The sequence below is a fragment of the Tinamus guttatus genome, unplaced genomic scaffold (genome assembly GCF_059628265.1).
Source record: "Tinamus guttatus ecotype Peru unplaced genomic scaffold, ASM5962826v1 Tinamus_guttatus_pri_ptg000223l, whole genome shotgun sequence".
In the NCBI taxonomy this organism is placed as follows: domain Eukaryota; kingdom Metazoa; phylum Chordata; class Aves; order Tinamiformes; family Tinamidae; genus Tinamus; species Tinamus guttatus.
In genome coordinates this window covers 770,407-782,843 of record NW_028288757.1, presented here as the reverse complement: position 1 = coordinate 782,843, position 12,437 = coordinate 770,407, and the positions used below count along the sequence as shown (strand labels likewise).

Genomic DNA, 12,437 nt, shown 5'->3' with positions numbered 1-12,437 from the left:
CCTAGCAAACCCATGCGATATTGGTTGGTATCTTCCCATGCCTCTCTTGCTCGAGTGATGCCTTATTGCAGTTGGATTGGATGGAGAAACCATGTTAGGTAGAGGCGGTGTTTAGTGCTGCTCCTGTTGGAGTGAAAATATCCGTGTAACAGATCTGCTTTTCACTGTGCCTTCCCTTTCATGTGTCCCTGCAACACAAAGGGCCGCTCCGCTGGGTTGAGTGGTGTCCTGGATGTGGCTTCGCCTGGATTTCAAATGCAGAGAGTCTTCCTGCCCTCATTAGAGCCGGTTTTCATATCGGGAAGGCCTCAGGGATATTGACAGGCACCTGAAATGGGTGTAGTGTTTTGTAAATGGAAGCAGCGGAGCTCGCAGTGTGGACGTGATGGACGTTTTTGGCAGGATGCAGCTTTCGTGAGCAGGGTCTCCCTGTGCAAGGTGGCCTGTGCTCTGCTCGTCTGCTCCTTGTGCGCTGGCTTTCCTTTCCTCCCGTGGGGAGCTGCTTTCTGCTGCTCCCTCCCTGCCATCGCCATGAAATGGGTGGGAAGGAGAGCGGATCAGGATTCCAAGCTGTGCCTCGCCATGGGACTGTATAAACCTTGGGTGAAAAGATGGAGAGTGCAACCAGCGACCCCCTGAAAACAAGCCGTGTTTCCGAAGGGAAACGTTGGCTTCTAACATCAATGATATAATTGCTTGTTCTTTATCATATCCCGGTGGAAAAGGTAGAGAAAACGCATATGGCTCTGACAGGCTGCGGTTGCGTAGCAACAGGGACACCGTGCTGCCGGTTGTAGCTGTGCGGGTGTTGCAGGCCGCGGGCAGCCGGCAGCAGGGCCGGGCCGGGCAGGACGTGGCCCCGTCCCGCATGTCCCCGTGGTGGCAGATGGCACGTGCCCACGTCAGGGCCGCGGGGCCGCTCCGTGCAGCAACTGCTGTTATATCCGTGAGGGCACGAGTGGAGTGAATCCCGTCCTGTCCGTCGCTGCGCTGGGAACGCGTCCCCCGTGCCGAGCGGGGCCTCCCGCGTGGCCCCTTATCTGTCCCCGCACGCGGAGGGTGGGGAGGCCGCGGCCCCGAACCGCCCCAGTGCGCGGCCGCTCGCCCGCGGTGCCGCCATGACCCGCCGCGTGTGCGCCGCGCTCGCCCGCTGGGCTGTAAGTACCGCGGGAGCCACCGGCTCCGGGGACGCCTGGCGCGTTAGGACACGCTGGGGACAGTCACGGAGCGCTGGAGAGGCCCTCTGGTCTCACAGGGGATGTGTTCTTGATGTTCTTGTTCACGTCGTTAGCGGTCAAAAACAGATAGTTTTGCTTTTAATAATAACCCTTGGGTGGCTTCTCTGTGTTTGTTTCCTTCCTCTGCGGCCTCTTCTACCTCCTCTGACTATTTAAGAGCAAGGACGTTAGGAGGAAGGCGTCATGGGGCCATTGCAGGGCAACTGGTGTGGGGAAAAATAACTAGGCAAAAGGTATTTTAAAATCTCTTTGCATATATATTGTGGGAGAGGGAGTCGGTGATATGAATTTACATAGCTAGTAAAATGTCACCGAATGCTACTGCTTTATATATATATATATATATATATTTTTTTTTTTTTTCCCATTTCCCAAAGCCTTCGAGCTCTGCTGCTGTGAAATAGCCAGTGGGTCGGCCGAGCCTTTTTGGGTCGGTTCGTTTCTTTGCTTCATGATGGCTGCCTGCGCCGAGCTGAGCTCTTGCAACAAGAGCACGCCTGGAAATGCTTGTTGGATTTGCAAGGACTTGCAAACTCTCCTTAAGTGCAACTAGTATTAATAAGGCAGGTGGTCAAAGCTTCATTCCATTGGGCAGTTAATTGTTCCTATTTGTTTTATGCCAGCAGGTTTTAGCTCCTGTGTTTGCAGTTCACGCTGTGGGGTGTCATTTTGGCTGTCTGGTATCTCGGTCTCTTTTGCAGAGATATTTTTGAAGCTCCGTGCGCGGGTTCTGACTCACGAGGTCTGTCTCAGCTGCTGCTCCCGACGTGTCACCTCCCTTTCTCACACCGGGGCTTCGCGGCCGCGCGGGCCGGCGTTCGCTCCGGGCGCCGCCGCGGCGTCTCCCGGTGAGCACTGGCCGTGCTGGGAGCAGAACCACGCACGAGAGGGAAATTGCCAGAAGAACCAGCCCTGGATTCCTGCCCAAACCAGCTGAATTCCGGCAGAGCACTCAGGGGCGTAGAAAAATCATCGTTTTACGAGCAGCAGCAGAGCTCGATGCAGATAGATGTGCAGTCCTGATTGCTGTTTTATCTCCTGTGAAAATTAAATTGACATTCTTCATGGCTATTTCTGTGAGAATTCTAAAGCTAAAGACCAAATCTTGGAGAATTACAGCATTTGAGTACTGAATGGAGAGTAGTATTTGTTTGGGAAGATTTCTCCTGTATATCTTCTCTAAGCAAGAAAATTATTTAAATCCTTTATTTGGACTTACTTTGTGATCCGAGAGGAGGTGAGGCTCCTCTCTGCATTGTGTTTTCCTTTGATAAATATGTTTTCCTGTTTGACTGTTCCGTGTGCGGAGGCAGTAGCCGTGTGGCCTCCGCACGTTGCAGCCGCCTCCCGTCCGCGTCCCTCGGTGCCCAGGCCGCTCCGGAGGCCGCGGGTTGGGGTTTGTGCCCGGCTCGTTGGGGCGGCAGCGATAGCGCTGCGGGAAGGGCCCTGCTGGGCGCAGATCCGCTCCCCGGGGCGCCGCGCGGCCGCCGTTATCGCGTTGGGCAGCGCGGCCCAGCCCGTACGGAACGAAAGGACTTCATTGGGCCGGGAGAACTTCACGGTAGGGCTTGGGCAGGGAGCAAACACCGAGCAGGAGCTGCTGCTATTCAGGACCTCCCTGTACCTACGTGTGGCCCAAAGCGAATTCAACTGATAAACAAGCAAAGTTTTAACAGCATCTCCAAGTTTAATATTATCCCGTATTAATCCAAATACTCCAATATCCAAATACTCCAATCTCAAGTTTAATATTATCTCTTTAAGTGCTATGCAAAGAGAGTGAAGGTGTAAAAAACTGCAGTGATGACCCAAATCTCGACAGGTTTTCTTGAGATAAGTTTTCTTGAATCCGTGATAGCTTTTGGCAAATACATACATATATATATATATATATATATATATATATATATTTCTTTTTTACTAGCTTCTTCTGAACATTGCTCATGGGATTTCAGAAATAAGGTAACAGGTGGGCAGGAAGCATTCTGAAAAGAAATGGGTGGGTTTTTCACCGCCACCCATGGAGTCCAACCCTGGTGCTCATCTAGTGCACCTCAAATAAATAAATAAATATGTATATTTGTAAAGGGTGCCCTGCTGCTCTCCAAGAAGTGGCAGCGGGTGTCCTAGGCTCAGGCAGACATGGGGGCGTTCCATCCCACACGTTATGCTCGTATGGTTTGGGGTTTTTATTATGGGAAAAGCGCAATATAGGTGGAAAACAATACCTGCCCTTTGCCTGCGATGAGCTCATCTGGCAGCAGTGAAAGCCACGTTTGTGCTTTTTCAGGCTAATGAACGCAAAGGGGGCCAGCACACTTAATTACCGCGCGTCGGCACGGCCGCGGAGCGACGGGGCTGCCGGGAACGTTCCCAGCGCCGCTGCCGCTGCCTCCCGCGGGTCCGCTCCCTTCGGAGCCATCGTTCAGGGAATGGCAGGTCAGGGCCGGGACGCGGGAAGGACCCGCTCTGTTAGAACCGTCGTCCTGCTTGTCCTAACAAACCAGTGTAAATCAGCAAACGTCGTTTGTCAGAGGCTGCCCAGGATCCCGCTCTGCTGCGGCGACTTGCAGGGAGCAGGCAGTTCTGTGCTTTGTTTGAAGGTCTTCCTTGCATCTGTGAAACCTCCCCAACGAGCAGCAGCAGCGCTGCCGTCTCCGCGCGCTGCGGAGATGCAGTCCAGTCCCCAGCCGTGCTCTTTGTGCAGATACTTCTAAAAACTTGGTGCATAAAACTGGCCACGGCATCAAAGCTACCAATAACCCTAACGCAGCATCAAACCTACCAATAACCCTAATGCAACAGCAAATCTACCACTAACCTTAACGCAGCCTGACATTGCTGGGGACAAGGTAGGCAGTTCCCACCTTTAGAACCAATTCATGGTTCCCCTTACCTTAAGCTCCCCGTAGGTTTCTTTGCAGACTTTTGTCACATCTGACTTCAGTTTGTAGCTTCAAAAACCCGGTTGCCAATAACATCCGCAGCCGTTGGTGCAGGGGCCGAGGCGCTGACGGCTGTCGTGTTTTCCTCCGTGCAGGACCAGCTGAAGCAGTGCTTCTCCAGACAGCCGCCCGAGCCCAAGGACACGGACACGCTGGTGCGGGAGCCCGACAGCCGGTACGGTACCTGGGGCGAGCAGCGGCGCAGCGGGGCCAGGTAGGGACGAGCGGGAGCCCCGGCGCGCGGCCCGGGGCCTTCTGCACGTTTGGGCTCTCCTTACCCATCTGCATCACCTAAAAACATCCGCTCGGGGAGCGCGGACGGCAGGACCCGCTTGATCCCGGCGTTCGGGAGCCGCGCGTGGGCCGGGGCTGGCGGGAGCTCCGCGCCGTGGGGCGCTGCCCTCGTGCCCAGGGGTTCCCCTCTCACGGGCCTTGGAGCGTTTTAGGGCAATGAAACGGAGCATCTGCACCCTGGGAGCCCGTATCTCACTGCTCGGAGCACAAGAACAGCACCTTTCTTCTGGTTTTTCTTTATGCTGTGCTTGCCGAGATCTTAGAATAGATATTAATGTCAATTATGTCTGGTGCTTTACACTGGAGAACTGTGTAATAAATATTTTATTGCTTACAAAGCCAGGGCAGCTTTAAGTTTTTGAGGTTCAATGAGCTGACTAAACGACATGCCAACATCTAACTCTTCTGCAGAAATTATTATTTCAGTGTAGTGCAGTGATGCCTGTGGTAACATTTCAGCATTTCCTTTTGCTTTCCCTGCTATCGAGCTTGACTTTTGGTTCATTGCAGTGGAATTACTTGTGTATCAATTCAAATATCAGGAGAAAAAGGAGAATAACTTGTCTTGCAAGGTTGCGGGCTCGGCCGGCGCTCCTGGCCCGGCTCGCAAACGCCTCCTTTTGGCAAATACCTCCTTTTGGCAAGTAACCTCCTTAGAGAGGAAAGGATGGGTCTAATGTGGCGGCGTTAATTGGATTTTTACTTAGCAAATCTGTGTTTTTCCTTCTCAGATGCTTTAATAAGCTTTACAGAGTTGACATTATAGGGAAAAAATAGTTTTCACCAGGCTGCTCTTCAGGAGGAAAAAATCGTCTTTGGAAAAAAAAAAATCCTAGAAACTAGGCTGCATTTTAGAAAAGAAACCCATCTCTATGGGGTTGGTTACTATCAGGGATGACAGTCTGCAGTTACATAAAATAAAAGGGCATTTTTACATGGGGCTATTGCTCGAGTGATGAGGGAGTTCTTGCAGTTGGTAAATACTGAACTGCCCTCTGATGCTCCCACCTTTTCTGCAGGGTTATTGCAATGCACTGCGGTGCCTTTGGGCTCCTCATTTCACACGATGACACAACACATTTTTATCTTTTAGTGCGGTCCTGCTAGATCTAATTGAATTTAATTTCATTTGAAAGGAAAGGTTGAAGTTAATTTATTGCATATCTTGCATCCATTTTGCTGGTGTTTCTAAGTGAAAGAATCCTTCAGAGGAGCAAGTATCCATCAGTGGCACCTGCTGAGCATCCTTGGTAGTTTACTAAGACCCATGGGTAGGATGTGCCCAGAAAATTGGAAATCTCCATGACACAATGGGAAAGATGCATCATAAATCCCAGCAGTGAGATCTGAGAGGAAGTTTTAATCAGCTGAAGCCCTAGGCTGTAGGAAGAGATTTTCCAGATGGGCAAATCCCAGAGGATCCTTTTCAGATACAGTTTTAACTTCCACAAAATGGTTAGGTTTCTAAGTTGTCTTTTATCGCTCGTTCCTCCGTATTTCTGGTGGATCTGAAGTCTCACGTTGCAGATACCAAACATCATTGCAAGTGAAAAAGAGCAGCCCAAGCCTCCCCCTGGAGCTCATTAGCGCCCATGCCTAATTGCCGTGGGGCCACGAGGGAGGAGGCCTCCAAAGGCCATGTGTTCACATGTGCATATTACCTATTAATTCACACCGTATTTTCGTATATAAATAATATGTATGTAGATACATTTCAATCATTGTGTTTTAGAAGGGTCCAGTGAGCAGGCAGGTGTTGGGGTGCATGCCAGGAGCCTCCCCGTCCCGGACACTCCCGGTGGCCTCCTTGTCCCGGCGGCCTCCCCTCTGGGCTGCCTCCCTATCCTGGGCTGTCCCGGTGGCCTCCCCATCCCCACGGCCTCCCCGTCCCGGGCCGTCCCGGCGGCCTCCTCATCCCCACGGCCTCCCCGTCGCGGGCCGTCCCGGTGGCCTCCTTGTCCCAGTGGCCTCCTTGTCCCGGCGGCCTCCCCGTCCCGGGCGGTCCCGGTGGCCTCCCCTCGGGGCTGCCTCCCCACCCGGCCGCCTCCCTGGCGGCGCAGCGGGGGCCGCCCGCGTCGCGGCTGGCGGCAGCGCTGGGGTTTGGTGCCACCTGCTGCCCGTGTCTTGGTTGTGCCGTGGAAGACGCCGCCGCCCAGGAGCGGGACAGGCCGCAGAGTGACGAGGGACACGGCCGCTCTGGAGGCTGCTGTCCCCTTGTAGGTTCCTTCCGAGATACAGCTGCTACCCCATGGGCAGGGTGATGGGAAACGACGGAGGGGATTTGTCCCCGTGAGCTTTTGGAGTCCTTGGCTCAGCCTTTCCCATGGATTTCTGCCAATCCTCTCCCCATCCCTCTTCCCTCCCCTTTCCAATCCCCTTTCCTCCCATTAATTTTCCCCAGCTTCAGGAGAGCCCAGGCTGCAGCCTGTGCAGAACATGGCACCAACCCCAGGAGAGTGGCTTGATGAGCCTCCAAAACTGCCATGGCATCAAGTTGCTGCTTCAAATTGCTAAATTTCCAAATAGCATCCGATCCTCCTAATCCGATTAGCCTGCTAATGTTCCCTCTCCTCTTTCCCCCCTTGGCAGTTACAGTTCACTAGGTTCCCATTGCTTCTGCTGCTTCTCTCTTAAGGACTTAAACTAGTGGTAATAAGAGAAACAAAACCTAATACAGCTGAAGGGAAACGACCTTTAATTTCAGGACAGCATCAGTGCAGACACTTGGTCTGTCAGGACATATGGGATGCCATTTTTAACCCAATCTCTATTGAAAATCACAAATCTCAAAACGTCTCAATCTTCTGTGCTGCTGAAGGCGTTCCATAACGTGAAGGGGGGTCACTGGCAGCTCCCGAGCGCTCGTGCCTGCGTAGAGCACCGCGTACTGTGCTGTGCTGCAGCCGAGGACCCTTCCTAACGCTCGTTTTTGACTTGCAGCTGGTACCTCCCCAGATGCCTCTGCTGCTTCTAGCCCAGCTCCTGTTTATTCCCGCCAACGCCGTCGTCGCTGCTGCCTTCGGCCACGCTGCCCTCCCGCCCCGCTCGCTGCTCTGCACCGTCAGCGCCGCCGTGGCGCGCGAGGCCCTGCCACGGTGTCCCGGGCCGGTGCCCCAGCGCGCGGGATGGCCCCTGGCCGCTGACCTGCGCGATCCAGAGCTCCCCGCGGGGACTGCTCGCCCTGAAACCTCACAGGCCTCTTTCTTAACTTGCAGTTTCGCAGGCGAGTCCCCGTCCTCGGAAAACAATGTCACTTCATCGCGAAAGCAGCCACCAAGCAGCCAGCCGTCCTCTCTGTCCTCCCAAACGGAACCTGCCTCCCTGCTTGATCGCCATGATTCTGCAAGAGACCAAAGGAGCACGAGCTTGGACCGTTCCAGCACTGACATGGACTCCATGGATGGGACTGATTTACCTCCTCCCGGAGACTCCTACCCCGAGGAAAAGACCACTGACTTCTCCTTCATCGATGTGAGTCTTCATAACGGGGAGGAGTTGTTCTCTTTGTGTCTTACCCACGCTGTTAGCAGCACTAACCTCTGCTGTGCCGAGCTGCCCGTGAACTTGGCACCCAGCCTTTCCCGGCCTTCTCTTTGTCACATTGAATATTTCCAGCTGAGTTCATTTCCGATGAAAACTTTTAGATCAAAGCTACCAAGTTCTGGTAATTCCTGTGATACTCAGGTTGGTGGGACTCTCTAGCATTCCGAAGGGTTACTGGCTTTGAATAATGCCTGCCAGTGGCTGGAAAGTTGCTGTTTCTCCCTCTGCTCCTCAGTGAGCTACAACAGAAGCGTTAAATGGTTCCATGAACATTGCAAAAGCTACATAATTAAATGACACAAATAGCTAGTGTTTGCTGTGCTATGAAAGTGCTGATTTAAAGCTATAAAGGGCTTTAGCAGTAATTTTTCTTATTTGAAGGAAGTGAGGAAGTGTCTTTCTGTAATGGCTTAAAATCGTATTTTAAAGATTTTCCATAATAAGAATCTTGTAGATAGTGTGGGAGCTGTAATTTCTGGCCTCTCCGTTCAGTGTGGGTTAGTGTTCTTGGCACACGCAGGTTTTCGTGTGCAGCGCCCAGGGGGTGACGCTTGTCCCCGAGGAAGCGTGGGTGCCCGTTCTCTGCATGGTGCCTAACGAGCAGGGTTGGATAAGCGTGAGCTTCCCAACCGAGCGGCAGTTTCCGCTGCTGCGAAGGTGCTGGATCCACAGCCGGATCCTTGGGAACGGGTGAACAGGCCGCGCCGGGCGGCGTGGAAGGACACAGCAGGTTTGTGCCAGGGGCAGCCGGGTCCTGGTGCAGAAGGAACTAAAACTGCATCCGCCTCCTGCGTGGGCCGTTGGGAAGAGCTGCTGCAGGGACTGGAGCCTTCATGAGCCAGCGTGGCCTAGATTCGCAAGCTGAGTAGGAACCAACGTCCTATTTTACTGCAGTTCAGTTATTTTATTAATGAAAACAAATCTTGCAGATCAGGCATCTGCAGCCAAGGGAGTTTGCTGTACCCAGTTAGTCACTGCGCAGCGTATCCTCATCCTACATTCTGTTTAATACGGCTTTAAAGTAGCCACAAGAATGATAATGAGGCAAATATATTTTTGATTAAGCTAAGTGGGTGAAGGCTTGAGAGTACGTTGTGAAATCATTATGGAGGAATTGAGTATTTTCAGTCTGGTTGAAAGTAAGTTTATTTTACTTTATCTTTTCTTTTATAGCAAACCACTGTCCTAGACTCCAGCGCGCTGAAAACTCGTGCACAGCTCAGCAAAAAGAGGCGCCATCGGGCCCCGCTTTCGCACTCTCTTCGAAGAAGCAGAGGGTCAGAGTTTGAGAACAGGTTTTCTTTGGAAGATCCAGACAGTTCCTGGATGTTTAAAGATTCCACAGGTATCTGTGAACTACCTTAAATAATTAACCATAATCAGTTGGTGGGGAGGGCAGGAATTTCCGAGTGTGACAAGGCCTGAGACCAGCTTTCCTTTCCCACTGCTGGGTCATCCTTTGAATGGAGTCGTCCTCTTCTCTGTCCCTTAGAGCCCTGGGATTTGGGAGAGCCCCGCCAGGCAGAGCTACGGCAGCGCAGGTGGAGGAGGGCTCCATCAGCCTCCTTTACCTCCTGGCAGTTGATGTAAGAGAAGCTTTTCACTGAGAAATAAATTAATTCAGAAACTGTTACGACCATTTGGCCAAAAACGATGCCATTCAGTGTGATAAGAGATGGTTAATGTTACAATTATCCACGTTGTGCTTGGTGGTAGTGCTTTCTGTCTTCATTAAGATAATTTAGTGGTCTTTTTTCTAAAAGGTTGTGCTGGTGGTTTTTTTTTGGATGCATTCTTTAGTGTATTCTTTGCATACATAAACCTGTGTGTAATTGATGAGAGCAACTGTAATTGTTAGTATGCCATAGGTGCCTCGTAGATATTCTTCCTTTCTGCCACCTATAAGTGCTACAGGAGAAAGGAGTCTAGTTAAGGATAATTTGCCTCCTTCAAACCATCCTATGGAGAAGGTCTCCCTCCTGGCCTGCCCTGTTCTTTAGGACACACTAGGATGCAGAAGGCCATGGAAATCCGTGCCCACCCAAGTGCTGGGGTGGCTCAGTGCGTGTCACTAAGTCACTGCCTGGTACTTGTAGCGCTTGGGTAGCTTATGAATGCAGGGAGGAAGGTGTGATCAAACCAATCTCTTCAGCAGGCCCTAATTAAGGGCAAGGGAGGTGGGTATGCCTGCCGTGGCTGCTCTGGTGCTGATCTAACAGATCTGAATAGTCCTGAAGACCTATAGGGGGTAAGAAATGTGCTAGAGGGAGCTGGAGAGCAGGTATCAGCTAAGGACCCAGAAGACACGAAGGCAGCAGTGCTGCTGCATGTCCCCGGTGTGAACACCTAGCGTACAGGCTCAGGATGCTGGGCCTCTGTGTGTCAAAGTCCTGGTGACTTTCGGAGGTCTTGTCCCGTCTGAATGAATCTCTTGCTCTGTGCTCAAGTGGTGAATTTAGAAGCAGCAATACACCTTGAGGTACCTGCTGCTTTCACCTGTGTGAACAAGGGATCACCCTGGTGCTGAATACTTAGTATGTTTGTTCCTCTGACCTCCACTGGGCCATTGAGTCCACTGCTGGGTGTATTAATATTGCTATTAATATATTTTCAAATGGAACAGGAAATGTAGGGCAAAAAGTATAGATGCGAAGCTTGCTGACTAATCTGCCTTTTTTTCTCTCCCCTCTTTGCCCTTTTTTGTTACGTAACTTATTATTAGAAGAGAAGAAAACTATGCAACAAGAAGATTCTGATGAAGAAGAAAAAACTCATCGTATTGGGAAATCATCTTCTGTCCAGGCTCAGAGGCTGCCGGTGTTCCCGGGAATGGACCACGCTGTCCTCAAGGTGACCATTGACAGAGCATGTCAGATCAGAGCTAAACTGGTTCCATAATTGCAGGTGCCACTTGGCAATGGTGCAGGGAGTTTTGTTGAAGATGACGATGCAGATGGGCTGATCACGGGGAGCTGGTGACGCTTTATGATGTGTGGGGAAATCCTGCAGTTATCTTTCTCACTTTTTAACTCTTGGGCAGAAGTATTAAATTATTTGATAGAAAAATAGCTTTGCAAGAGTAGATAAGTTTTCAGATCTGCATGGGCTTATAAGGGTTTTCTTCATTGATTTAAGGCATGTGTTATTTGTTTCTGTAAATGTGATTTGTTTGATCACAGAAAAGTTTAAAAAACCGGTTTAAAAATGAGCACTTCTCATTGTTATTGTTATTATTTAAATCTTTTTAGGCCCAGTTGCGGAAAAGGCAAGAGTCCGAGACTTGTGGTGAGATAAGTTCTGCCCAGCCGTTGAAATCCCCCAAAGCGCCCGGCGCCGCGGGGAGCCGAGCGCTGCCCGGCGGGGACAGGGAGGACAGGTGAGAGGCGCCGGCCCTGGGGCCTTCCTGAGGCCGTAGGGGAAATCAGGGGTTTGGTTTTTTTTGCTTCCAAAATAAGCTTTCGTAAGGCAAGATTAAAAATATCTTTGTGTACCTTAGGTCGGAAGAAAAGTCTCCCCAGTGGCTGAAGGAGCTGAAGTCAAAGAAGCGGCAGAGCCATTATGAGAACCAGGTTTGAAAGGTACCTCGGGGGCTGCTGCTGCGTGGGGCCTGGGGTGAGGGCTGGCCAGGACAGGGGCAGGGTGTCCTTCCCCTTGGGGACCCGAGGGGGCTGTGGGGACACGCGCTGCGGCTGCTGCTGTGGGCAGGCGTGCAGGAACACTCAGACCTTTTAAGTAAACAGCAATAATCAAAACATGGATTTTCTCCTGAATGTGTCAATATTGCAACTTTTAAGCATAAGCATTGAAGTGGAGCGTTACTGTGGAGCGGGAGGCGGAGGCAGAGCCGTGTTCGTGGGCAAGGAGCACCCAGGTGGTACTGTCTCAATTTGCTCTACAAGCAAGTTGATTTTTACAGTGCTCTGTGCATTTGTGCTGCCATTCTGCAGTGCTTCCATCAAGCAGGAACGAGCCTGCTGTGGAATAACTGCGAATGCTGGGAAAGCTCTTGGCCTGTGCTGTTCCAGCAATGCTCTGGGGCAGTTCTTGGGCATCTAGAATACAAAATAAGTTGAGACCAAGATGACCCAGCACCAGTAACTTGCACTGATGGGGACTTCCCCGTTGCAGACACCCCTCAGTCTGTTCCGTTAACCGTCTCACGCTGAGTTATTTCAGTAGCTTCCGTTTTCTCTTTGCAGATAATGATGATAACTAGGAGAAGATGTAGAAGTTTAACAGAAGCCTTAACTCATCTGAACCTAAACTTCACATGTCATGTTGCTGCTGTTTGCTTCCTGCCTCAACCGCTATGTGCATGGTGCCTTCCTGTTTTGTGGAGAAAGCTGCTTAACGTTCATAGTCAAATACAAAGCTGGGTCTGCTCAGCCTGGAGGAGAGTCGCTCCAGCCCACCAGGA

At 51.5% G+C, this 12,437-nt stretch overlaps 1 protein-coding gene across 1 annotated transcript in view; it reads left to right on the top strand.

Annotated features, from left to right (window-relative positions):
* The window catches only part of KIAA1671 (KIAA1671 ortholog), a 42,411-nt gene extending 30,058 nt beyond the window's left edge, over positions 1 to 12,353 (top strand). The window contains exons 6-12 of the mRNA XM_088525052.1: positions 4,279 to 4,397; positions 7,693 to 7,948; positions 9,194 to 9,365; positions 10,743 to 10,870; positions 11,269 to 11,396; positions 11,517 to 11,598; positions 12,220 to 12,353. Of these exons, the coding sequence (XP_088381178.1) occupies positions 4,279 to 4,397; positions 7,693 to 7,948; positions 9,194 to 9,365; positions 10,743 to 10,870; positions 11,269 to 11,396; positions 11,517 to 11,595 (882 nt within the window). The 3' untranslated portion in view covers positions 11,596 to 11,598; positions 12,220 to 12,353. The remainder of the gene's footprint in view (positions 1 to 4,278; positions 4,398 to 7,692; positions 7,949 to 9,193; positions 9,366 to 10,742; positions 10,871 to 11,268; positions 11,397 to 11,516; positions 11,599 to 12,219) is intronic.
* The last annotated feature ends 84 nt before the right edge of the window (positions 12,354 to 12,437 follow it).